Below are 27691 nucleotides of genomic sequence, written 5' to 3' on the forward strand. Positions count from 1 at the left end.
TGCAAAAATAGGCTCAGACTAGGAAATCCTTAAGTGTAACCTGGTTAAGAGTTTAAATGGTCAAATAACTGGGTTACTCACAGAGAAATTGTTTTGCATTAACCCTGTTTCTCAGACACTTGTAGTGTACAAGACGTTTGGCATCAGTTTCAGTGGCATAGCTAGAGTTCGTGCTGCTTGGGGTGGGGTGGTGCTTCAATTTCCGCCCTCCAACATATCTGAATATGTTAACCTATTTATATAGAAAATTAAAATGACATATAGAGAAAAATTAAGATAAGTTTGTATAGATTTATTCATATATAGAGAAATAGCTATATTTTTTCACATATAATTATTTATAAGCATCAACTAGACAAGAATATAGTATACTAGCCAACCCGCGGCGTACCATACGCCGCATAATCAGGCCGCTTTTTTAATGATTTTTAAGCACAGGGAGAAAATTAACATTTGAAAAATCGGAAATGTAATAAATCACCAAGAAAAGTAACATTTCATGTGCCCACCCCCAACTCGTCACCTGAGTCATTTTCCTCTTTGCACAGTCCATATGCACGTGTGAGTCACGTAGACTTTTCATTGTTGTTTGCGGTTTTGGCTGCTTTTCTATATAAAATCCACCAAGTCATCCTACCATGGTAGTACCGAGGGGGGGCGTACAAAGGGCAGGGACATAATCAGTGCGAGCGTTTGAGCCGCTAGCCATGTTTTTGAAAGTTTGGCCCTGTGCCTTATTAATTGTCATCGCAAAGGCAAGTCTAACAGGAAATTGTCTTCGTCTTAAAGTAAAAGGCAAATTATCCGCGACAAACTGTTTTACACGGTGCATACCAACTCGCGGCGTAGTATACGCTGCATAATCACGCTGCTTTTTTAATGTTTTTTAAGCAGAGGGAAAAAAATGAACATTTGCAAAATCCGTAGCGCTGCTTTCAGTAAGTACAATGCACACGCGTTTAATTTGTCAGCCACTTTTTGCCAGCCTAACTAACACCCACCCACCCAGCTTGTGTGAAAAAAGTGCGCCCGTTCTTTCATCATTTTGTTGCAGCCTATCAAAGACTTGCTGATCATGTTTTGTAGACTCAATATATATTGGCTTTTCACTCAGCGCGAGGGCGCGCATTCATCTAGGATTATTACATCCTGCTAGACTAATCTGCTACATGGCTGCGTTTGAAAAACCGACTTATCCCGGATGAGTTTCACCAGCATTAATGATTAGGAATCTGGTTGGAACAAAACCCTGCAGCCACAGGGGTTCACCAGGACCGAGTTTGGCAAACACTGCTGAACACAGATGAAACCGACTCAGGTGAGGAATTGGGGCGGGCAAAGTAGTTGTAGCTATTGATTATTCAGTGTTGTTTGCCTGGGTGTCTGATCTGCGTTGACTGACATGGCTGTTTTCTGCGTATCCCATGATTGTCTTCCGGCAGTGTGAATGCCTCGAGAGACAGGGCGTCCTTGTGTGGTGAGTTGTTGCAGTTTGTGACCACGTCGCCGACATTATCCCAATGTTGGCAAACAAAGCCAACAGCCATGTTGCGAAGTTTGAGAGCAACAGTTTCGTCAATGACATTTTTACATCCAGCTAGTCTGCTAGACTAATGTGCTACACGTCTGCGTTTGAAAAACCGACTTATTCCGGATGAGTTTCACCGGCATTAATGATTAGGAATCTGGTTGGAACAAAACCCTGCATCCACAGGGGTTCAGCAGGACCGAGTCTGGGAAACACCGCTGAACAGAGACAAAACCAACTCAGGTGAGGAGTTGGGGCGGGCAAAGTGGTTGCAGCTATTGATTATTCAGTGTTGTTTGCCTGGGTGTCTGATCTGCTCAACAGGATTATAAATAAAAGGAAAACAATGTGAAGGCAATGTCACAGGTGATCCTGTGGTATAGCAGGTCCACAGCTCCCCTTCAAAAGGCCATTTTTAAATAAATAATCATCACACTCACAGTGTAGTGAGGGGCGTGGAAGTGTGGCTGAAACAGTTTCCGGGTAGACTCGTGCTTCGGGCATTTCTCCCCTGTGCAGTGTGTGAGCGAGTGAGGAGAGAGAGAGAAAGCCGGTATGCTAGAGTAAGCGAGAGCAGGCTCGAAGGCAATGTGTTCCTGTGGTATAGCGGGTCCATAGCTCCCCTTGAAAAGGCCATTTTTAATCAGGCGACTGACAGTAGTGGAGTCAGGCACAGAGAAGGTCAGCTGCAGAGAAAGCGTCTCGACTGTTGCAGGGCCTGAAGCAGGTGAGACGCTAATGAAAAAGAGGCACAGGGCTTATTGGTTTTTAAAGACTGCTTGCTTCATTGTGTTTTAACTTCAGTTTTAAAGGATTGCACGGCTCTCTCTCGCGCGCTGCCTGTGTGTGTGCCTCTGTCTCTCTCTGGCACTGCCTCTGTGTGTGTGTGTGCGTGGCTCTCTCTCGCGCGCTGCCTGTGTGTGCCTCTGTCTCTCTCTGGCGCTGCCTCTGTGTGAACCAAGGTTCCACTGAGGTTGACTAATGAAAAGTCATCGTGGCTCAGAGCTGCAAGTGGACTGTGGCACAGACAAACAGAAATGATGGCATGTTTTCCAAGGCGTCGCGTCCGAATTGGTGGACGTGGCTCTGTGATTTTTTTCGTCGTATTCAATGGTCTAAGAGTTGGTGGGCGTGGCTCCTTCCTGCATGCGCCATTGGCGTCTTACTTGTTGGCGGCTTAGTGAATCCACGCCCCTTCCGGCGTGCTTTCCATGGGTGGCTACTTGTCTCCCGGCTTAGTGAATTATATATATACGAGCTGTATATACCCGGCGTTGCCCGGGGCAGAAGTAACCTAATCGGTCAAACACTTACATATATACCAAAGTAAACCTAATCGGTCAAACAGTTACATATATAAAAAAAACGAACCTAATCGGACAAACAGCTAATCTATATACATAAGCAAACCTAATTGGTCAAACAGTTACATAAATACAAAAGCAAACCTAATCGATCAAACAGGTTCATATATACAGAAGCGAACCTAATTGGTCAAACAGTTATGCATGTGCAGAATGATTTTACAAACATTATGCGTGTTAACAATCATTAAAAAGAAAAGATTGAGGAACTGTTCTTCTATATGTGATGAAGCCACTAATAAGACAGATTTTTTTCAGGACCCAGCTGTTTCATAACTAAACTACTGCCACCCCAAAGTAATGGCTAATAGTGGTTTTTGGGGTAGCTGTGGAATAAAAAGGGTGTTTTTTAGTCAGTAAGAATCTGACACTACCCTTCAGTACGGGCTGAAGGGTGCCTATGTAAGGTTTTACATCCTTCCCGTATGGAAAAAAAAACATACTAAACTTTTTTTTCATCATTACACATAATCTCAGTCAAATGGAAGTACGCATTCTCAATTTATTTTTATCTAATTTTTACTTTTTCACAAAGCCATCCCATGCCAATTTGTATGAATAAACTTTTGCTAGAGAGTTAGCAAAAGTTTATTCATGCACATATTTTAATACGGATAATCTATCTCTAATCAAGGTTCTCATTTTCATTCTAATTTAAAATAATAATAGATACTCATTTTTTTCTTCTGTTTTAGAAAAACCAATCTATGCCACCTACGTCTTCGTCAAGTCAGCTTCATCCAGCTTCATCACATATAGAAGAAGAGTTCCTCAATCTTTTCTTTTTAATGATTGTTAACACGCATAATCTTTGTAAAATTATTCTGCACATGCATAACTGTTTGACCAATTAGGTTCGCTTCTGTATATATGAAGCTGTTTCATCGATTAGGTTTGCTTTTGTATTTATGTAACTGTTTGACCAATTAGGTTTGCTTATGTATATAGATTAGCTGTTTGTCCGATTAGGTTCGCTTCTGTATATATGAAGCTGATTGTCCGATTAGGTTCGGTTTTTTTATATATGTAACTGTTTGACCGATTAGGTTTACTTTGGTATATATGTAAGTGTTTGACCGATTAGGTTACTTCTGCCCCGGGCAACGCCGGGTATATACAGCTCGTATATATATATAGCAAAATACCCGCGCTTCGCAGCGGAGAAGTAGTGTGTTAAAGAGGTTATGAAAAAAAAAGGAAACATTTTAAAAATAACGTAACATGATTGTCAATGTAATTGTGTTGTCATTGTTATAACTGTTGCTGTCTTTTATATATATATATATATATATATATAGATATATATATATATATATATATTATATATATAATATACACACACACATAAACATTTATATACATATACATATATATACATATCTACATATACACATGTACATATATATACACACACATACATAAACACACACATAAGACTTACTGAGTGAAACGGGCTTTCATTGACAATCATGTTACGTTATTTTTAAAATGTTTCCTTTTTTTTTCATAACCTCTTTAACACACTACTTCTCCGCTGCGAAGCGCGGGTATTTTGCTAGTATATATATATATATATATATATACATATACACACATACATGCAGTTTTAATAACACAGAAATCAATATAAACATTAACATCATTATCATATGAGAATATGAAGTAATATATAAGAAGCACATTTCATATAAATATAAATTATTAAACAGTAAAATCTTCTTCTGTAATTTGCTACCGTGGCAATTTGTGTGTCTGTCCAGGATTTTAAATGATCTGTAGCTTGCAAACCGTTGCACCTATACACTTGAAATGTGGTACACATATAGTACGTCACGTCTACTATCCGCTTTATGGGTGATAATTGTTTTAGTCTTTTTATCTTTATTTTATTTTATTGTACAATCAAGTCCTATCTGCGCACAGCAGGGCAGCCGTGGGCGGATGCGTATGGTGTATTCACTCGATGTTATCGTGCATTGCGCTGTCAGTGGTATTTTGATAAAAGAATTTGAACAACATATAAGAAGCGTATAAATTATTAAACAGTAAAACATTAACATTTAAGAAGTAAAGTTACATTAAGTACTACTGCTGTGCCTTCGGGTATACCTCATTTTTTGTTTGCCCATTACATGCTTAAATGTATACATTTTTTGGTGCACCTACCCGAGAACACGCGACATATAACCGAGCGTGGGAGAAGCATGGATTTTAAACACGCGTTGAGTTGATGTGCTGGTCTCCCTCGTGAAATAACTGGTAATGTTTGACTAAAATCTACAGCGAGTAAAACGACATTACCTCCTATTTTTTTTTTTTACGATCTCTGAGATGTTGCTTTTTTCGGTTCAAGGCTTCATAAGCTCTTTTATGTTGTATGGTGTACTTATCCCAAACCATCATCTTTGAATGTTGCAACACTTTCGCCTTGTATGTAGATCGGGGTAATTACATTCATTGCATTCCTAGTCTGAATCACAATCTGATTGTATGGGTGGTTACCTGGCACTGTAGGGTTGCCACCCGTCCTTTAAAATACGGAATCGTGCCGCGTTTGAGAATGAAATTGCGCGTCCCGTTTTGAATCAATACTGGACGGGATTTATCCCGTATTTTTTTTATCATTTTTTTTTTAAAGCAGCGTCTCATGCAAATCATCCCACACGCATTTTATGAAGATGCCTCCTTTCCTACTTTTGATTGGGTAATACTTGATGTCATCGTTAGTTTAATTGGTGTTTTTAACTGTCCAGTGAGTAGGGCGTGTCTTTCAACGGAATGAAAAAAAGGCCCACCCGACGACCCACCCATTCCATTTTTATATATATAGATATAGATAGATCCTATATGAATGTTTGTTACATTACTTAATTTCAATAAATTGGTTCTATAAAAATTACAGTGGGTATGTGTACAATTTATTACTTTAGACTTTGTTAAAGACTGGTTTACCACAGTCCATTGATGGAGAACATAGGTATGGAAAGTTAGTGGATGGACTGATGTGTGTGATACTGTACTGTGTCATTGCATCTCATTTCATTCTCAACTCCACTTAATCCAATTTGGACACAGGAGGTGGGAGATATTGTGTCATAGCTGCAGTGACCAGCACAAGTGACTAACCATCTCTAGACAGGATTTTATATAATGAAGGTGGATGAGTTTAAATACTTGGGATCAACAGTACAGAGTAATGGGGATTGTGGAAGAGAGGTGAAAAAGAGAGTGTAGGCAGGGTGGAATGGGTGGAGAAGAGTGTCAGGAGTGATTTGTGTCAGATGGGTATCAGAAAGAGTGAAAGGGAAGGCCTACAGGACAGTAGTGAGACCAGCTATGTTATATGGGTTGGAGACAGTGGCACTGACCAGAAAGCAGGAGACAGAGGTGGAGGTAGCAGAGATAAAGATGCTAAGATTTGTATTGGGTGTGACAAGGATGGATAGGATTAGAAATGAGTTCATTAGAGGGTCAGCTCAAGTTGGACGGTTGGGAGACAAAGTCAGAGAGACGAGATTGCATTGGTTTGGACATGTGCAGAGGAGAGATGCTGAGTATATTGGGAGAAGGATGCTAAGGATAGAGCTGCCAGGGAAGAGGAAAAGAGGAAGGCCTAAGAGAAGGTTTATGGGTGTAACAGAACAAGATGCAGAGGACAGAAAGATATGGAAGAAAATGACCCGCTGTGGCAACCCCTAACGGGAGCAGCTGAAAGAGGAAGAAGAGTAACATATTTTTTCAAAGAGCAAACTGTACTTTAAATACATTACTTTAAAATGTGCAATTCTTTTTTCATTCAATTTTCTTAAATAAGTGAGCAAAACTTTGCATTAACCTAACACATACAATACCTGAATACATTTGAACTTATATTCTATTTCTTTCCAGAAACCTGCAGCGTTTCTGCTCATACTGCCTTGCCATATTTGCCCTAATGGAGTTTAGAGTGGAGTACAACTTCAAGATTAGCTTCAGTAAACCTACACCTGTATTTGCATTTATTACAATTCATAGTTGAGAAATTTCTCACACAGATATGTGCTTCCAAATAGGCACATTACCTGACTGAACATTTTGGACAGCTCTGGAAAGGATGGAGGTCATTCTCTCAAAAACTGCCCAGTCAAGACTGCTTTTCCCTGTGCCTCTCTGAATTTAGAATTTAGCTCATTATTGCACTGAAAGTCAATAAGTTCCATTTGGAACAAACTCGGAACACTCTCCACATCAGGGGTCTGCAAACAGCTGGTAGGTGTTGTAATGTGACCTAAAGTCAGCAAAACGGTGATCACATTCCTGCAGTAGGGTTTCAATAGCATTTGTATATGTATCACTCCTGAGATTACGAAACACAGAATGAGATGTTACTATCCTTGTACAAGCATGTACAATAGGTTAAGTTACGCTTGTCGGTGAATGGTGAATGGTAGACTTGGAGAAGTTTGTAGAATATTGGGACGAATTATCAGTAGTGTTCCTCTTGCTCATGGGGTGTTTCAGCCTTTCACACTATACACCCTCACCAGAGGTGGCCAGCTATAGGGTGATCAGCCCTAAGCTTGCGTCCCATGCCCACTTAGTCATGAGTGTCGCTTTGGTGTTTAATGACTGACATCTCATGAACCTATGTATGGCACCCTAAGCTTGTTACTTGGGGGCCCAGCAGGGGGCATTCCTCTTCATCCAGAGCCACTGGCTACTTCTCTCCACTGCCTCTGATGCAGCTTTGATGGCTGCGCGCTGGCTCTGGCCCCTAATTCCCAGGTCTCTCAGCAGTTTGATGGTAGATGTTGCCACAAACCCTTTGCATCCAACTTCCATGGTCCAGCCGCGATGTTGCGCTTCAGCAGCTAACTCAGCATAGCGTAGATATTTCCGCTCGTATGCCTCATTCACAGAATCCTCCCAGGGTATGGTGAGCTTGATAATGTAACCTTTCCTTAAGGAAGGGGACCAGAGCACCATGTCAGGTCTCAAGGTAGTAGTGGCAATCTCCGGAGGAAACACCAACTGTTGGCCAATATCTACCAGCAATTTCCAGTCGCGTGCTAAGCACAGCTGGCCTCTCTCCGATGGTGTGGAGTTGCTCCTGGTAACTGTAGCACCTTTTTGGACAAAGGCAGTTGTCCATGAGTGATTAGATATTGGTGGTGAAAGGGCATTAATGAGAGATCGTTTTTCCTCCATTGTGGACGCAAGGCTCTTAGGACCTGGTTGTGGCACCAAGTGTATTGCCCTTGACTTGTCTTACACCCTGTGAGTATATGCCGGAGGGAGGCTGGCCTGGAGCAAAGGGCACACCCTGGATCTTCACCAATCCACTGATGGAGATTGGTTGGTGTTGGCAGGACGTCATAAGTGGCTCTGATGGTAAAGCTCAGACTCCTTGCCTCCATGGCCCACACATCATTCCAGCTAAGCTTCCTCCTTTCGACACTGTCCCATCTTGTCCACTGCCCCTGTTTGCCAAGGGAGACTGCCTTAGCCCACCTTGCAGCCTCCTCCTGACGACGTATTTCCTCCACCACCATCCTCCTCCGTGCTTGAGCAGTGGCTTTATTCTAGGCTGGGCGGCTAGTTGTAAGGCCAAGGCCTCCTCTTCCATGCTGAACATTCCTCACGATGTCAGCATATCTGAGAGCTGATATTGCCTCCTTCACCACTGTTGCTGGTCTCCATTTTCACCTATTAGCCAAGGTTGGTACGTTGCTCCTCAACACTTTGACCTGAGAATCATTCAATGTCATCTGCAGTCGTGTTTTAGTGCACTTGTACTCCTCTGTGAGGCTGGTGAGGGGCAGCTTGAGGACACCATCTCTGTAGAGGCCTATGGTGGTGAGGCTATGCAGAACTCCGAGCCACTTTTTAATGTAGGCTGTGACTCTTCTTTCCAGCTTCTCTACCATCCTCCACGAGATCTACATGTTGGAAAATGAGTGAGATTTTTGGCAGAAAGCTGTGTTTTCCATAACTTAAATTCTGTGGTGAAGGCTTTCTCACTTTCATCAGCTGCTTGTGATGAGCAGATCAGGGCCCTGGCGCTTCAAGTTAAGTATGTTCAGCTCCTGTGTAATGTCCACTAAGAAAGAAGGTCCATGACCCATTGTGGATCTTCCAGCTCAGGAACATTCATTCTGCCATCTGCCATGAAATTTTTCACCTCTGTTCTCAACAGAAAAAAATCTCTTCAGGATATTTCCCCTGTTGAGCCAGAGCACCTCAGTGAAGTACATCACCATAAGTTGACTTAATTTCTCCTAAAAAGGCTCTGAACTGGCGATGCTGTAAACTCCTTGACCTGATGTAATTAATACAGTACATCTCAGAATAACAGACATGACATTTTCATCCATCCTCCATCCTCTTCCACTTATCCGAGGTCGGGTTGCGGGGGCAGCAGCTTGAGCAGAGATGCCCAGACTTCCCTTTCAGATTTTAAGCATTTGCTGCACCGTGCTTGTGATGAATATTGCAGTGTAAAACTACTGCTGGATCAGCTTTTTCCTTGAATCAACACTACCAGTCCATTTTGTTTGCCTGTCATGGACGGAGCTCCATCTGTGGTGATGCCTACCAGTTTGTTTCATGGCAAACCAGCATGCTCAATGGCGTCACACAGAAGCTGGTATGTGTCATTGCCTGTGTTGCAGCCATGCATCGGACATAAACCAAGCAATTCTTCAGTCGCATCAAAGAAGGAATTAACACCCCTAATTAAAATCACTAGTTGAGCAGTGTCGCTTATCGGTGCATTCGTCAAGCGCAAAGGAGTATGCAGTAAAAACTTCAGCTTTCTTGAATAACTGATCATAAATGTCATTCGATAACTCGCCTGTTCGCTCTGTCACAATGTTTGCTGATAAGGAGATACTTTTGAACAAACCCGTCTTTTCTGGACACAATATTTCACCGACTTCTAACGTACAGTCCTTAAGAAACTGCCCTTCAGTGAATGGCTTTCCTGCCTTAGCGATTAACTCACTTACCACATAACTTGCAGCATTGTTCAAATAGGTTGCTGTAATTTCAGGCCTTTGTGTAGCTAGTTTTTCCTTCTCTTCTCCGATACTTATCATACTGTTCTCTGTGTTTAGTCGAGTAATGACGTTTGAGATTATATTCCTTCAAAACAGACTTTTTCTTTGCATACAAGACAGGTAGCATTCCCACTGAATTCCACAAAAAATACTGTAATGACAATCTTTCTTGAAATTGTCTGTGTTCAACATCCACCTTCCTTTTCGGTTTGTAAAAAGACATCTTTTATATTGACAACCAAGGAAATGAATTCCAAAACAAATTAACTTTAATCAAAAACTGCACATTTGCACCAAATGACAGAACTGTAAGATTTACGTTAATTTTTTTAAATTGAAAGTTATTATTTTTAAATTAGTTTGGACTTAAACGAGTAAATGAAGAAAGTAGGCGAAAATAGTTAAATAAATTTAGTTTGTGGGCTGGATTGCATTACTTTGTTGATGTCATATACGGTCTGGTGGGAAGGGAATAGGGGGGCCGGGAGTTTGAGACCCCTGATGTAGGGTGTAGCAGCTTTCACAAATATATAAGGTAAGGAGAGTCAGAGAGTTCAGTCCAATGCTAAGTAGTGACTAAAAGATGGTGGTCTTTAGCATTTACATGTCCAAGGATGGCTGTCACAGTGAAACTAATTTTTTTTCTTCTTTTGTTACAGATTATAAAATTTTTTCCAAGTGGTAAAGGATCACCCCCACCTTACGTCAACTGCTCTATGTTGGTAAGTAAGACCATGTGATATTATTTGAGCAGTGTGTGCCTGCAACTGAAATAGACATTGAAGAAACTGTTTTGGGAATGATGGTAAGACCTGTCGACAAAACTTTAGATGACAGTTTTTCTTGTCTTGATACATACTGGTATACCATCCTGCAGCCTAGCCCATCAGAGATGCATAATTAATACCCATTCCTAAAACGGTTGACAGAAATCTCATTGAAATCTAAAATTACTTTAAATAATATATATCTACTCTCTATATACAAAATCCTAAGCCTAAAAGTGCAACAATTTTATGTCATGTTTTTAGTCACGCTTTAAATCGGGCTTATTTTAAAACCTACATATATATGTTTGGTATCATTCGTTTCAGAATTTATCGAACTTTAATGTGATGTTGTTAGATTTTCAGATTCTTATGTCATTTTAAAATTATAAACTAAAAAATATCAAGAACTTACGTCCTATGAGACGAGACTTAACCACAGAGTGCCAAGAGATTTAACCACTCATGAGGCCGGGAAATATAAGAGAAAGAGTAGAAGACAGCTGCGTACAAGCTTTTAAATGTTCGAAGTGCTGTGCGAGATGCAGATCACGTGGCACAGCAGCAAGCCAGCAGCTGACTGAGCAAAGAGGAGGTAAAAAAAAAAAAACTAATTGTTTCTCATTGCATCACCGTTTAAGAGGGGGTTTCGGAGGAGCGACTGCGTCACTCAGCCCCCCTCTTCACAACATGAGTGGCACAGACACGAAGTGCCTGGCGCATAGCGCAGGCCTTGGGGGTTGGCGAGCAGGGGGCGAACCCCCTAGTATATATGTTACGGCCAAAACCCAAAATCGGCTAAAGCGGGAAGTGTCCGGCCAAATCGGGAAATGGCCAATGTTGCTGTAAATTGACCAGCCAATGTCCGATCTTTTCCTTGACTTCGGGATTTGGCCAGCCAGTTTGCGAAACAGCATTGGGTGATCGGCCAAAGTCGGAAAATAAAAGGCATGAGCAGTGATTTGTTGTGCACTTAGTAGTGCAATTGCATTGAGTGTAGCCTTGACGGCTCTTGTTCAGAAAGTGGACGCTGCTTGGTTGTTTCACAATAATTAAGATTAGGTATATAAATAGGTTTCACATTTATGTTATCATTTTAGCCCTAAAACAGTGACTTAACATCGGGGACCTACTTTATTGACCTTAAGGTTAGTGTTTGGGCGAGGGGAAGGCCATCTCAAGTGGTGTCCGCTTTCTGAACAAGACCTGCGAAGTCTTATTTCAGCACATCGAATTTTGGCCAGAGAATTCTTGCCACTTCGCAAAATAGCTGGCCAAAGTAGCATATACACTGGTCATTTATAGTAATTCGGACTTTGGCCAAAATGCGAACTGGCTGAACTTTGGGATTTGGTTGTAACATATTTATATATATACTAGTCATTTAGCCCGTTACAATAACGGGCGCTAGAACAGTAGTGCATAAACATTAGTAGGAACAGTCTATATTAAATGGCAAGGGACCTTGACCTCATTCTTTTTGTTGGTCGTAGTTTTCTTTCTTTCAGCATTTCTTTTATTGATGTTTACTTGCTGAGCTGACCGTTATTCGTGGGCTGCCGCCCTGTACTGTGTGTCTTTAATTTTCTGTGATAGTAATGCTGTCTTGTACGTCCGCTGGCTTGTACGTCTGTAATATACCTTTAATTTTCTCTGGAGGTAATACAGGCGTGCACATTGGTAATATGCCTTTAATCTCCTCTGACAGTAATACTGGCTTGTATGTGGCTGTAATATGTGTCACTGTATTGTGTACCTTTAATTTCCTCTCACAGTAATACTGGTTTGTATTTCCGTAAAACGCCTCTAACTTTCTCTGACAGTAATATCGCTCATCGCACCGTGCCCCGTGCATGTGCACTTCACCAGAAGACACACACACACGGACACCTGGACGCACACAGGGATTTTATTAAAGAGGATATATACAGTGGAACCTCGGTTCACGAACGTCTCGGTATACGTACAACTCGGTTTACGACCAAAAAGTTCGCCAGACTTTTGCCTCGGTTCACGACCAAACACTCGGTTTACGAACAAGCCAGGTTCCCTTTCGGTTTGTTGATGTTCATTCTCTCCCTGTGCATTTCCTGTGCAGCAAGCGAGAGAGAGCACGCGCACGCGCACGCGCACACGCACACACACACAGGAACACGCGCGAGAGAGGCGTGTGCGCACACACACAGGAGCGCTCTAGACAGACACACTGTGAGCTGCAAAGCTGATCGCACCCCCAGAGAATACAGACGCCCCTGGGAAAACCCCTAAGAAACATGGACAGACTACCTTCACATTCCTCCTTTCCCTTCTTGCCGGCTCTGTCGCGTAATATGCCTCTCGTGCGGTGCTCCGCCTTCTTAAAAAGCCTGCACGGGCTTCTTTCAGTTTGTTAAATTGGTTGCTTGCTTCTCCTTCTTTCTCTCTCAGACAATCTGTGCTCCTGGCGGAGCTGTCATCTCTGACTTGTCATGGAGCACGTTTAAACTGTTGAAAAGAGACAAATGTTTGTTTGCAGTGCTTTGAATAAAGTTCCTTTTTTTCTACAACCTCCTGTGTCTCTGTGCAAATCTGTGACCCAAGAGTGACAATACACACAGGCGCTCCAGGCTCGCAAAAGAGAGACGCACGCACGCACACACACACAGGCTGGGGGGGGGGGGGGGGTTGGTAGGAGAGAGAGGCGCACACACACACAGGAGCGCTCCAGGCTCGCAAAAGAGAGACGCACGCAAACACACACAGAGCGATTGAGGGACGCATAAGTTAGAGAAGGCTTGTTTTTGTTTTCAGTTATGTTTCCGGTGATCGGTTCGTAGCCTGCATTGTTGCAGTGTTACTTTTCTTGGTGGTTTATTAAATTACGGATTTTTCAAATGTTCCTTTTTTCCCCTGTGCTTAAAACTCATTAAAAAAAGTGTTTTTAGCGAGAGCGGTTCCTAGCACTATAGCGCGAACTATTGCAGTGTTAGTTTTCTCTGTTGTTAAAGGTTTTCTCAGTGTTATTCAATGTTTTTACATTTAGTTTACCATTACGCTGTGCATTCTATGGTATAATTAACTATATTTGTGCTTAAAAACTGAAAAAATGTATATATTTACATACAGTTTCTACGGTCTGGAACGGATTAATTGTATTTACATACAATCCTATGGAAGAAATTGCTTCGGTTCACGACCAACTCGGTTTACGACCAGAGTTGTGGAACGAATTATGGTCGTGAACCGAGGTTCCACTGTATATATATATGTGTATATATTTTTATATATATAAAAGTGTAAACTTTCTGTGACAGGTATGTGTTGTACCCAGAGATGGTTGCTGAATTTTCCTCATTTATTAAATGGATGGCTGGGGCATGAAAACACCCAGGAAAATGTGGTGTCTATAATAAAAGGCATTTTAGAATTTCAACACTATGACATATTGTTAAATGATTATGCCTTGCATTTATTATTTGAACATTGTCATTTACAGGCTGGTAAATGTTTATTTTTTATTTTTTAAACAGAAAGGGGAACCTAAAAATCTGCATAATATTGAATATTTTCCTCCAAATGGCACTTTTGATTTGCATTACTTCCCTTACTATGGAAAAATAGCCCAGGTAAGTTTGAAACATTTTTCGTTTTCCAAGCTACTGAACTGTCTTATTGAAGGAAAGGTCAGAATATTTCAGGTGGTCCATGGAGGGTCACAGCAGGTGCAAATCTCTTAATTAGTGGTTCCTTTATGTCATATTGAACTTGATGTTTAATTTTTTCTTTTGTTTATTCCTACAGCCCTCATACATGAACCCACTCGTGGCGGTGAAATTCAACAGCCTTGAGAAAAATAAATTGCTCAAGATTGAGTGCAGAGTGGTAGCAGATAAAATCAGTGCTGACAACATTCATGACCCGTATGAGGGGAAGGTAGAATTCGAGATCGAGATTAAAAATGGTACTGCTGTGAACAAGTGAAAATCTGCATGTACAAAAGCTAAACATTCAGAAGAAAAGAGTAGCAAGAACTCAAAACATAGCAACCATGATGACAATAGACTGAAACTCTGAAGGCCCATGTGGCAGTCTCTCTATTTCTGAACAATCCTTTACTGTATGTGTAGCATAAAACTTGCATGTAATATTAGGTACGACTCTGAGAGTTGGCATGAATCTTCTTTTGCTTCATAATTCTCAAACAAAAGTGCAGTATACAGGGTGTGTGGGCTCATCAGTGGTACAAGAAATAATATTTGGGGTCCTACAAATTGTATTTCCTGTAGACAGACCATGGCATAAATACATACTGTCATGTCATCATACCTACCCTCAACTGGTTTATGTAAAGTTTCTGCAATACACGTGCTGGTGCCCGATTATAAAATAAACACAAACTGTCCAAACAACTAGATCAGTATGCTATACATATCATGCATTTTGAAAGTGTCTGGAACTAAATGAAAAGGAAACACTATTCTTCCATCACAAACTCTTATTATTTGTCATTGGGATTATGGTGTTAGAAAAGTGCAGCCTCAGATCTCTCTTCAGAATCACCTATAAATGATCAATTGAGTTTAGATCCAATGGTTACGACAACTGTGGTATGTTGTTTAGAACTTTTGTCATGTTCCTCAAATTGTTCCTTAACCACTCATTACCGTTGTCATCCTACAAGTCTCCACCAACTTCTGAACAGAAATACTTCCCCACATGAAGAACAAGATCACCAAGAATTGCATTTATCGGCATTGTCTTTTATCTTCTAAGGAAATCACTGGATATAAACCATGAAATAGCAGCACAGACCTTAATACAGCAACTAGAACTCTACACTGCACAATAATGATTACCTTTTTTTTTTTAAGCGAAGTTTCATGAGGGAAACAGATATTAAGCTTTGCGCTTAAAATTGTGTTGCTAGCTGAAAATGTTTAATTTCAATGCTGCCAACAATTAATCAGTTATTAATAACTGATGAGGAATAATAACTTATGATATGGTAGAGATGGAGAACATAAAACATTGGGAAAAAGCAAGGAACTCAGAAGAAGCTCACTCAGTACGGAAAAAAAAAAAACCATGACATGGGAGGTGGCTGAAAAGGTAATGGAGACATCTCCGGCTCTGTCACAGCAGCACTTGCAGCAACAACATTTATTTATATAGCACATTTTCATACAAATAATATAGTTCAAAGTGCTTTACAGGATGAAGAAAGAGGAAAAAAAGACAAAATATAAAAAAGAAAATTGGGCAATACTAACAAAGTAAAAGTAAGGTCTGATGGCCAGGGAGGACAGAAGAAAAAAAACAAAAAATCTGCAGGGGTTCTAAGGCCACGAGACCACCCAGCCCCCTCTAGGCATTCTACTTGTCATCAATGATCTCAATCAGTCCTCATGGTATTCAGTGTTTACATGAAAGAACTTGAAAATGACGGTCATGTGGACTTCTGGCCTCCAATCCATCAATGTAGTGTCTGCACGGTCTGATCAGGTGGTGGTGGCGCAGATCACTTGCAGTGTCACTTCCTTCCGTTTCTTCTTACATGACAATGTAGAATCTATGAGAGAGTCATCAGCAATAAGCTAAAATTCTTTTGAAGACAATTTTAATGATATTGATGGTTGGTAGTGCCCTCCTATATAGAAAAAGGAGGCTTGAAATGAACAATGTTCAGATCACCTAGTAGATAAAATGACACAGCATACTCTGGGCAACTTATATTGATGCTTATAAGCAGGTTGAGCCTTAAAAAGTGTTAAGATTGACTTCACATTTACTTACAAATCTTATTCCTCTGCACTCGGGGGCAAGTGTAATTCTAGAGTGTACTTGTACTGTTGTTGTGAAGAAGAGCACTGTGCAAGGAACAGAACATACACTTTGTAATGAAACTGTCTGCACTTTTGCACAACTATTGCATTTGGTAAAGCTCCAATTATTGACAATAATCAACTATTAGACTATAACTGGAGGCGTCAATTGCAGCCCAACACTGAGCTCATGTTAATGGACACTTTCAATGCTTTGAAGTGAAGGAGTGAATCAAAGTTACACATAGAATTATATTATACGCCAATCAGTCACACCATTTAAACCACCTGACTTGTATTGCATAAGTCCCCCTCGTGACCTGTAGAAGTCTGGACTCAAGACCTCTGAAGGTGCCCTGTAGTATCTGGCACCAAGACGTTAAGATCCTTTAAGTCTTGTAAGTTGCGAGATGGGGCCTCCATGGATTGGACTTGTTTTTCCAGCACATCCCACTGATGCTTGATTGGCCTAAGACTTGGGAATTTCAGCACCTTGAACTCTGTTATGTTCATCACACTATTCCTGAATAATTTTTGCAGTGTGACAGCCTGCTTGATCCTGCTGAAAGAGGCCTCTGACTCCAAGGAATACTGTTGCCACGAAGGGTTGTGTGTAGTATGCAACAATTTTGAGTAGGTGGTACATGTCAAAGTAACATCCATACGAATGTTAGCACCTAAGGTTTCCCATCAGAACATTGCCCAGAGCATCATGCTGCATCCACGATCTTGCCTTCTTCCCACAGTGCATTCTGCTCCTACCTCTTCACCAGGTAAATGATGAACACACAAAGCCATTCACATGATCGAAAAGAAAACCTAATTCATCAGTCCAGGCCACCTTCTTCCATTGCTCATAGGTACTCTCAGCAGTGGACAGGACAAATATTGGTCTGTGGCTACGTAGCCCCTTATGCAGCAATCTGCGATGCACTGTGTTTTGACACTTTTCTCTCATGGCCAACGTTACGTTTTTTCTGCAATTTTTACTATAAGACCAAATGGGCTACTCTTTGCTCCACACACTCATCAATGAGCATTAGACACCCATTACCGTTTCACCAGTTGTCCATCCTTGAGCCACGTATGGTAAGTTCTAACCAGTGTGTACCTGGAACATTTCACATGACCTGCCATTTTGGAGATGCTCAACCCCAATCATTTAGCCATCACAATTTGGCCCTTGTCAAAGTTGCTCAGATCCTTAACAGCTGCCCCTTTTTTTTTTTCTGCTTCCAACACATCACCTTCAAGAAGTGACAGTTAACTTGCTGCCTAATATATCCCACCCCTTGACAGGTGCCATTGCAAACAGATAATCGATGTCATTCACTTCGTCTGTCAGTGGTTTAAGTATCAATCGTGGCAGACATTGAATAAAACTTTGAAACTGGATGACTGGCAAAAATAAATATGGCAGATGTTTCCACAGTGACTTTGAATATAAGGCACACTAACATTTCATACGAGATCAGATGTTGCCGGTCATTTGAAGATGTTCTTCTAAACAGTCAACAATGCAGTTCACCATTACCATTAAGATTAAGGTAGACACCCTCTCTTCCTTCACCGTTCAGGACATTCCCAAAAAAATTCCAACTGTTCACACTTCCTTCCACTACTGTGAGCAGAAGACATTAACAAATAAGGAAATCAAATTGCCTACTCAACTAGAAAAATGCAATAAAACTAACCTCTGACCCATACTGAACCATGCCAGTAAAAGAAATTACAGGACCTTGAGCATGAGTTGATGCCCATTGTATCATGATGCCACCTACTTTCACTGTAACCCTTATTAGTCGCTTAGATGTTTCCTTTAGGTTGTCAGTTACCTGAAATAAAAATAGCGGAGTCATGAGCGAGACAGTTGAGAGGCAGTGTTCGACTTTTGCCCGAGGCACAGGATGCATCAGAATGAGAAGAAAGGACTGTTGGAGATTGGGTGAGAAGTTTGCACTTATGGTGAAATGTAAGTGTTGGATCACATAGCTGACCCACTACACTCACAGTTTCACCTTTTTTGTTTTTAAATGGATAACTGGTTTCTCACTTTTTACTTTCTTGTATACAAAGTACTGTAATCCCTCGCTATATCACGTTTCGCGGCTTCACTCTATCGCGGATTTTATATGCAAGCATATTTAAATATATATATCGCGGATTTTTTGCTGGTTCGCGGATTTCTGCGGACAATGGGTCTTTTAATTTCTGGTAAATGCTTCCTCAGTTGGTTTGCCCAGTTGATTTCATACAAGGGACGCTATTGGCAGATGGCTGAGAAGCTACCCAATCAGAGCATGTATTACGTATTAAATAAAACTCCTCAAATATATTGTGAGCACAGGGGCTGTTCGCACCCCTAGAAGATACGGCCACTCATCAAAAAACACTGAAAGATTACCTTCACATTGCTCTCTTCCTTGCTGGGCTTAAATGTGGCTGTTTTGTCAAGCAATATGCTTCCTGCATGGTACTTCGCATACTTAAAAGCTCGAACGGCACGTATTGATTTTTAATTGTTTGTTTTTCTCTGTCTCTCTCTCTCTGACATTATGTGCTTCTGACGGAGGGGGTGTGAGCAGAGGGGGCTGTTCGCACCACTAGACGATACGGACACTCCTCTAAAAAAAAATGCTGAAAGGCTACCTTTACATTGCTCCCTTCCTAGCAGCTGCATTGTCCGGCAGTGCTTCGCATACTTAAAAGCCAAACAGCCCTATTGATTTCTGATTGTTTGCTTTTTTCTCTCTCTCTCTGACATTATCTCCTCCTGACACACACTCCTTTGAAGAGGAAGATGTGTTTGCATTCTTTTAATTGTGAGACGGAACTGTCATCTCTGTCTTGTCATGGAGCACAGTTTAAACTTTTGAAAAAGAGAAATGTTTGTTTGCAGTTTTTTAATAAAGTTTCCTGTCTCTCTGCAACCTCCCGTGTTTCTGTGCAAATCCTTGACCCAAGCATGACAATATAAAAATAACCATATAAACATATGGTTTCTACTTCACGGATTTTCACCTTTCGCAGGGGGGTCTGGAACGCAACCCCCGTGATAGAGGAGGGATTACTGTACAGGGAAAATAATGTAATTGTCCAAAAATTCAACCTTGAGATTTTGATGAATTTCAACGTTTTAGACCTCACTGAGTCCAATTTACTTTCTCGTAGGGAAAGTATTGTAATCGCCGAAAAATACTATTTCCAGATTTTCATGAATCTCGATGTTTTAGACCTTCCTGAGTCTGAAAATAAAACTTTTGTAATTACATCTGTCTGTGTGTATGTAAACACAATAACTTGAGTGCTTAAGGGTAAATTTCACACAAACATGAAGTTTTTCTTCACACAAAGCACTTTTTACACAGAGCACTTTCTTTAAACAGAGCACATGATCTACCAAATAGCGTGGTAGACAGTAAGACTTTAGGGCCTTTCAAAGCTAGACTTGATTTTTTTTTTGAAGAATTAAATGAATAGGACCGACGAATGTTGTTGAGCTGAATGGCCGGTTCCCTTGTCTAGATTGTTTTAATGTTCTAATATGTTTCCACAATACATTTTCCCCAAACATGACATGAACATTGTAGTTGTACAGGCATGTGACCTAAGCACACATTTCTTCTGCACATGATTCTTGTAAACCACTTTGCATGAGGTTAAAGGAACCCTGAAATGCAAGAAGTGCCCTAAATCACGTCAAAATTTTGTTAAAGTAAAACAGATTGTAGATACATCATCATTAAAAAAATGACTGGATTGGTCTCAAACAGTCACCTTAAACTTGGACAAGCCAGTTTATACTGGAGTCACTGCAGTACGGCTGACACTAGCAGTCTGGAGGAATGAAGAAGCAATGAATTGCCACTGCAATTAAGAAAATAAAATCAGACACCGGTTTTTACCATACTATACGCACACTGTGACAAAAACATACTGCAGTAACCTACTATATCCATTGTTCTTAAAATACTGGAAATGATAAAATTTTAATTCCTTAGAAATTCCCACTCACATAAGGACATCAGCAGCCTTTTTGTTTGAGGTCTCCAACAGTGGAAGGAAATTTTGCAGTACAACACCTGTATGTTTAAGCCAAACAAGACTGAATATCACCTGTCATGTTCATCTAAAAGGGAGACATGCCAAGGGTAAAAGAAAAAAAAAAATCAAAGAATGTAAAAATTGTTTGCACAAAACAAACTACACTTAGGTTGATTTTACATGGAATAACTGCAAGGTAAAATTTTGCATAATTTGCTGGGGTATGTCATGTTTATTAACAAAACTAAAACAAGGATTTGATTACTCCATGTTCTCTAAAGAACAGGGATACAGTTACTGTACATATGAGGCAGTTGGGCATTTTCCTCAAAAGGCAATAAGCCTCCAAAAGCTAAGAACAGAACTTAACTTGTATTAACATCAAATTTTAACGGTATGGAGTAAAGAATCTCATCTTTTAACAAAACCACATGTTCAGTTAAACGGGATTATTTCAAAAAAAGCAGATAAGTGGACAAGAATTGGAGTGCCGGAAAGGATGTGGTCACCTGCACTGTTACTTGAAACTAAAAATACACTGTGGCTATCTTCAAAATTGTGAATCTTACATGTAACTAATTTTACAGTTTGCAATTTTAAATACAATATACTTTGAGTGGGGGCAATTGAAAAACTCATTTGTTCTGTAAATGCTGGATCCAGAAATTGATACCTCTTCAAGATAACGAGAAATTATGAAAAACTCCCTGCATTACTGCATCTGCTGATGATCACAGAATTTTCAGCAATGTAAAAGGCGGCCCACAAGTACACTGGAGATACTCAAGAGCACTTTATGATAAACTGATTTAGTTCAGCTGTATTCTTCTTGATATATTATTGATGAAGAAAAACTAGGCATTGAAAAGTAATAGGTTATTGAAAGATATGAGAAAAGGTGTTACAATAAAATCTATCAGTTGATCACTGACAAAATTGACCATAATGGCATTCAGGAACATTTTCTTTTCAGCTGAAATGCATAAAAATGACTAGAACAAATTTTCCTGGAGATAAAGCAGCCAACTAGTCCTAAAACACAATAAATTAGTCTGAGATGAGACAACAGCACCTTGTGAAAAATGCCCATGCGCTGTTTATTAAGAAAACTAACAGTGCCAAGTTAACAGTTGAAATATGTCTCTTCAAACTCTTCGATTACAGAAAAACTTTACTGTTTGGCCCACACACACAGTTTATATACATTCATACAGACATACACACAAGATATATACACAATCCCACACATGCACACATATATACACACCCAGTTTCACACGTGCACACACACACACACACACACAGAACTGAGTACAGCTAATGGGGCTGAAGTTCTTATGTAGATTATTACCGCTGTAAGCAATATTTTCATTCTTTTAATATATAAAAACTACTTGCTCTGAAACAGGATTATAAAAAGTATTGACAAATCTAAATTACAAAACTGTTAAAACATTCTCTATATTTAAATTTTATATTTCAAATTATATTAGATTACAGAAAGATATTTATGTTCAGTTCATTTTATTTTAAAAGGAGAGTTCTGTAGGTATGTAAACACAATAAAATTTATTTCCAATGTTTAATGCCTGTGAGAAATCAGGCACCTTCTACAATCCTAATCATTTTAACCTTTCCACAACTTGCCAAACATAGCTGCCTAGACAATGGCAGTAAACTTCATATAAAAACCACTCACACAAGATAAAACAGAAAAACCTGCTGTTTTCAACTGTACAAATATGTACTTATCAAAAATCAGTCCATACACATCATTGGTTTTCTTTCCAGTAAAATAAAAAATGGGATTAAAAAAGTAACAAAATTAACAGTTTATTAAATTATTTCAGAAAGTAGGCAGATCAGCTATCATCTTTTGGTTTCATTCGACATTACCATAATGTCACAGTTCATTTTTGCCTCTTTGTCAATAATATTTATGTTTATTTTCAAGATCACTATTTTATACCAAGACTGCAATATGTTTCCTTGATTTTCAAAGGAATGCCTTATTTTGTTTCCATATTGAAGGAAGAAAAATATAGAGCTCATAAGATTTTACATTTTACACTCTTCTCAAAAATAAGAAAAAACTCACATATCCACACTAACATGAACAAATGCTAAATCAGCTTCCTTCTCTTTGCTAACTGATTAGTACGAGTCTTGGCCCAACCTGCACAAACAGGGCGTGATCTAGTGAGAATTCATTCAGAATAAAATGTGTGTTTCCTGCAAGCAAGCCTAAATCAAGGCCATTGAATGTTAATCTTCATCATCATTCTCATCATAGTCATCATCGTCATCGTCGTCATCCTCCTCCATGTAAGAAACTGGTGTCTCAACTCTAGATCCACTATAATGTGATCCATTTGAGCTGGATGCCAAAGTACCATCTGCGCCGTTGTCGCTACAAACACAATTGAGACAAAATTTAAATTTTGCATGAAACCTTAAAGTATTTTTTAGAACATTTGCTATTACTGTACACTCATTATTAAGGCAAACTAACCTTGACATCATATGGACTAGATACAAGATATATGAAGAAAAAACAGCCATGTAATTTCAGATATGTTTTACAGATTGAGACTAGTAAAACTCGCTGACAAAATAAACATTGGATTGTTTTCCCCACAAAAGTTGAGGACACAAAATTTGACAGCTAGTGAACTAGAACTTTGTCCCCAGTGGGGAATTTGGCTTTTTACAGAAGTTCATTAATAGATATTCATACACACACACCCACACCAAAATCACTAAAAAGAAAGAAAACTTCTGTTACAGTGAGGCATTATACAGATGAATTGCAGTTGAAATAAATTAGCCCCTTTCTAAAAAGTGTCAAGATTGTCTACTGGCGGCAGAAAATCAAGTAGGACAGGACACAAGTGACTTAGAGCAAGGCTAGACTTTGTAAACAGAGTATGGAATTTAGGTGTGCTAAGTGAGAGAAGTGTGTCACTTACTATCAGTTGCATTCCCCCGTCCCAACAAACTAGGATAGGGCAATGGAAGGAGAAAGCATGAACCACCACATAAAAAAAAAAAAAAAAAAACAAACAAAAAAAAAAAAAAACGGTCTATACACCAGTCAAATGTTCCACCACTTGTCAGGAAACCAAGCTGTGCAGCAGCTGAAGAGCTCAACTCAAGCAGACCACTTATGGAAACTAACACATGCAAAAATAAATAACCTCTTAAGGTGATTGAAAATTTGAGGAATGAACCAAGATTAGGCTAATAAAGATAATTTTTTCTTTACTGAAAATTTACAAAAGATTGATGCAATTTACTCATTTTAAGAAACCAGTGCAGAAGGTTTCAGTAGCATATTTGAATATTCATGGGGGGAAAAAAGGTATTCTGTGACTAAACTTTACTTCATTCATCAGAAAAAAAAGAATGAAGTATATGCTGGATTACCGTTGTAGAAACATGGTTTGTGTGAAAATTAACATAATAAATGCTTACAAGGATATTTTACTTACCTACTTGCAAGAATTATATAAATTAGTATACTATATAAAAAGTTAAAACAGGTCAGTCTAATCAAATACTTAAGGCAGCTCAAACCACCCAAGGTCTGTGTGTCTAGTCCGTCAGAGCTGACGCAACAAGAGTGTGAGATGCCCAAGGATAAGTATGGGCATAGGAAGTCTGCTGAAAGAGTTGGCTTCAAAGACAGCAAGTATAAAACTGGACAGGAGGTGAGAAATGGAAGCAAGCTTACGAGAGGGTGTGCTGCTGAAGAAACATTCACACACACATGCAAATATAGATTAAACTAAAAAAGGTATAGGTAACTAAAAAATACTTGGTGTTGCTTGCTCTATCTTCAACAGGTACTGAAATTAGTTACCAATAAAACATAAAAATATTCATTTTTGACTCCATACTAACATGTTTGAAGTTTAGCACAAGGTAAATTGAAACCTCAAGTGTACCAAACATGCATCAATAAATCAGCACTACATGTGAAATTGATGAATAAAAAGGTTCAGATACTACCAGCTGTACATTTCAGAGCAATTAAGTGTAAAGACCTTTCAAATAAACTATACAGACCTTAACAAAATGCCTACCTGCCAGTATTATAGCGCCCACCATTTGAAGATGCTCCACCATAGATATATACATTATTGATTGATCCCTGAGCCATTTCTACAATAAACATACATAGAACATTCAAGTTATTTCACTGAACTTTGCACAAAAAAGGAAAAAATACACTTGAGCCAAAAATATCCAAAAAAAAAGGCCAGAAATTATTCTGAATGTTTTGTGCACACAGTTACCTGTTACATATGGTTCCAATGATTTAGGCACTAAACTTCTTGCAATTTTCAGGTCTTCAGGAGAACACTTTCCAGACTCTAAACCACAAGCCATCCCCATTCTTTTCAAAACCTCAATATCATCGTGAATTTCAAATGTGTTGTCAAAATTAAATAAATACTCAAATCTATCAAACAAAGAACAAACATCAGATATTAAACAGAATGCAAAAGGTGTTTTTCTATGACAGCGCATTTATAAATTAATCACAAACATGCATTCAAGAAAAAAAAAAAAACTTTACATAATGAAACATCTATTTTACTGTCCAAAGAAAGCAGTTGTCAACTAAGATGCTGAGCCACCTACACTTAACTTTTCATTTCCACTTGCAGATCTTCTATACTGTCACTTAAATGACTTGTTGCCCATTGATGCCTCTCAAATCATAATGTACACAAATCATGAACACTACTATAATTAAACTGTCCAGTAACGAGAAATATATTTTGCTTTTGTCTTTATAGTGGTGAGACAAGGGACAAGCACTCAGCTTGAAGCATCATGCATCTACAAGGAAAGGAGAAGAGTGGCTGTCTGGGCTATGCAAACAAACAAGTGGTATTTGTCAGGCATCTTGTAGTTGTCACACCAAAACATAATGGAAAGGCAGACCAAGACTATGGTGGAACTCCCCGTGTCTGGGAAACATTCATGCAGCCAGAGACGCTGTCAACTGTCTGTTGAAACGTGAAAAGCTTGTAATACTTAGAATTTTGAAACTGGGCATAAAATTAATTCCTAACGGTGTGATCTGACATCTTGAGGTAACATGAACCAGCAACTGTACTCATTACGAGGTGTGATCAAAAAAATAAGGAGATTGTTAAATTAAAAAAATGTATTACAGTAAAAGACACATTGCCATTAATCCCCCTCAAAATACTCCCCCCTGCTCCAAACACACTCATCCCATTCATTCTTGCCACTTCCAGAAGCAGTTCGAGAAGCCCTTTTTCGTGAGTGCCTTTAGTTACGCTATTATGGATGCCTTGAATCCTGATTTGATTCAAAACGTTTACCTTTCATGGTCATTTTGACTTTGGGGAAGAGCCAGAAGTCTCACTGTGCCAGATCCGGGGAATAAGGTGGATGAGGACACACTGTAATAATTTTATTTGACAGAAATTGCCATACCAGAAGCTATGTGTGACACGGAGTGTTATCATGATGGAGGATGAAACCGTTTTCCCATTTCTCAGATCGTTTTCTAGGCACATTGTTTCTTAAACACTCTCATAAGCCCTTATATTCAGAGTTCACCGTAGTGCTCCTGGGTACAAACTCGGCTCACACAATTTAATCAAGGTCAAAAAAAACACAATCATCATCACCTTGGTGTTGGATCTTGACTGGCATGCAAGACATGGAGGCTGACACAACTGTGTAACTAAAGACACTCACGAATGAGGACTTCTAGAACTGCTTCTGGAAGTGGCAAGAACGATGGGATGAATGTGCTCAATGTGAGGGGGATTAAGGGCAATATGTCTTCTACTGTAATACAATTAATGTTTCAATGAAAAAACTGTATTAGTAAGTATGATATGTGAATTCAGCTCAAAATTGTGTTATTGCCAGCATAACTAAAGACACGAGAAAAAACTTCCTTGTACGGCATTATTTTATCTCAAAGAAATTTTTTTTTTTTTTTTAAAAAGACTGCAATGCACAATCAGGTTATATGTGCTTCTATATGCCAACATGTTCACTTACACTTAAATTACCATCCATAATTTTAAAACATTTTGCAGACAAATACCTATACATTACATTCAAATGTTAACTGAATAGTTTCCAGTATAAAGGATGCTAGAGCCTACAAATGACTGTGCTTTGCAGCTTATAACATCATGGCATATAAACACAATGTTCACTGACAGAAAACACACTAGAGGGAGGTAAATAAAACATTCATACAAACTTAAATTTTAATAACCATTCAATTACTTGCAATTTATTGATTAAAATTACTGAAATGTTTAATCTCCCCAAGATCAATATGGCCAGGAATACATTTTAAACTGTTGTAATTGTTTGTTGCTACCCTGTGGCAGTTTACAAAGTAAGGAACATTAATATTTTGAGGTGCAAATCATGAAAAGATAGCCATGAAATAGATAGGGCTTAACCATAATAAATAATAATTGCTAATGGATAGTGCATTTACTTTGGCAGCAACTTAAACAAAAAAGTGTTGAGTGCATCCTGAGAGTTAAAAAGAATGCTGAAATAAAAGTAGTTTGACTCTGCTTAAACTTCTTTGCCCAATACTGTGTAGCATATGAGTAGATAAATTTGAATTTCAATGCTACATCTTTACTTGGTATATCTATATACAGTATATCTATATATCTATATATATATATATATATATATATATCTATCTATATATATATTATATCTATAATATATATATGTATGGGTTTATCTGTTACTGTACTTCAAAACTTTTGAATCTTTAAAAATCTCAAAATTCATCTGAAAATGAATGGCTTACTGCTTCAAAATAAACAAAACTAAAAAAAATTCCTCTAAGCATCTAATGCAAAAGGTATACCCACAGTCAATACTTTTCAACCTACTTGTCATTTGAGATGCTGCAGTCAATGACTGTCTTCTTGCTGGTATTCACTATAATAAAGGGCAAATGAATCACAGAATTTGAAGGTGGAGGACGATTATTCTGCTGCTCTACTTGTCGATTTCTCTGTACAAGATTTTTAAAGGCAATTTGCTGAAAGAAGATTAGATGACAGTGTTACTACAGTATTTGTATTGTGATTGGAGACCATGCACACACTTTTAATTT

The 27691-nt window shown here is 39.1% G+C and overlaps 2 protein-coding genes across 5 annotated transcripts in view; one reads left to right on the forward strand and one right to left on the reverse strand.

The window, feature by feature from the left end:
- Positions 1 to 15023, forward strand: part of LOC114650433 (potassium-transporting ATPase subunit beta-like) — a 42274-nt gene extending 27251 nt beyond the window's left edge. Inside the window, exons 5-7 of the mRNA XM_028800064.2 lie at positions 10589 to 10651; positions 14206 to 14301; positions 14477 to 15023. Of these exons, the coding sequence (XP_028655897.1) occupies positions 10589 to 10651; positions 14206 to 14301; positions 14477 to 14656 (339 nt within the window). The 3' untranslated portion in view covers positions 14657 to 15023. The remainder of the gene's footprint in view (positions 1 to 10588; positions 10652 to 14205; positions 14302 to 14476) is intronic.
- Positions 15024 to 21612: 6589 nt separating this feature from the next.
- Positions 21613 to 27691, reverse strand: part of tfdp1b (transcription factor Dp-1, b) — a 118920-nt gene continuing 112841 nt past the window's right edge. For all 4 annotated transcript variants that reach the window (XM_028800060.2, XM_051926227.1, XM_051926224.1 and 1 more), the window contains exons 9-12: positions 27465 to 27616; positions 24840 to 25006; positions 24627 to 24705; positions 21613 to 22951 (exon numbers count right to left, since the gene is read on the reverse strand). In XM_028800060.2, coding sequence (XP_028655893.1) covers positions 22807 to 22951; positions 24627 to 24705; positions 24840 to 25006; positions 27465 to 27616 — 543 coding nt within the window. In that variant the 3' untranslated portion in view covers positions 21613 to 22806. The remainder of the gene's footprint in view (positions 22952 to 24626; positions 24706 to 24839; positions 25007 to 27464; positions 27617 to 27691) is intronic.

The sequence above is a fragment of the Erpetoichthys calabaricus genome, chromosome 4 (genome assembly GCF_900747795.2).
Source record: "Erpetoichthys calabaricus chromosome 4, fErpCal1.3, whole genome shotgun sequence".
In the NCBI taxonomy this organism is placed as follows: Eukaryota; Metazoa; Chordata; class Cladistia; order Polypteriformes; family Polypteridae; genus Erpetoichthys; species Erpetoichthys calabaricus.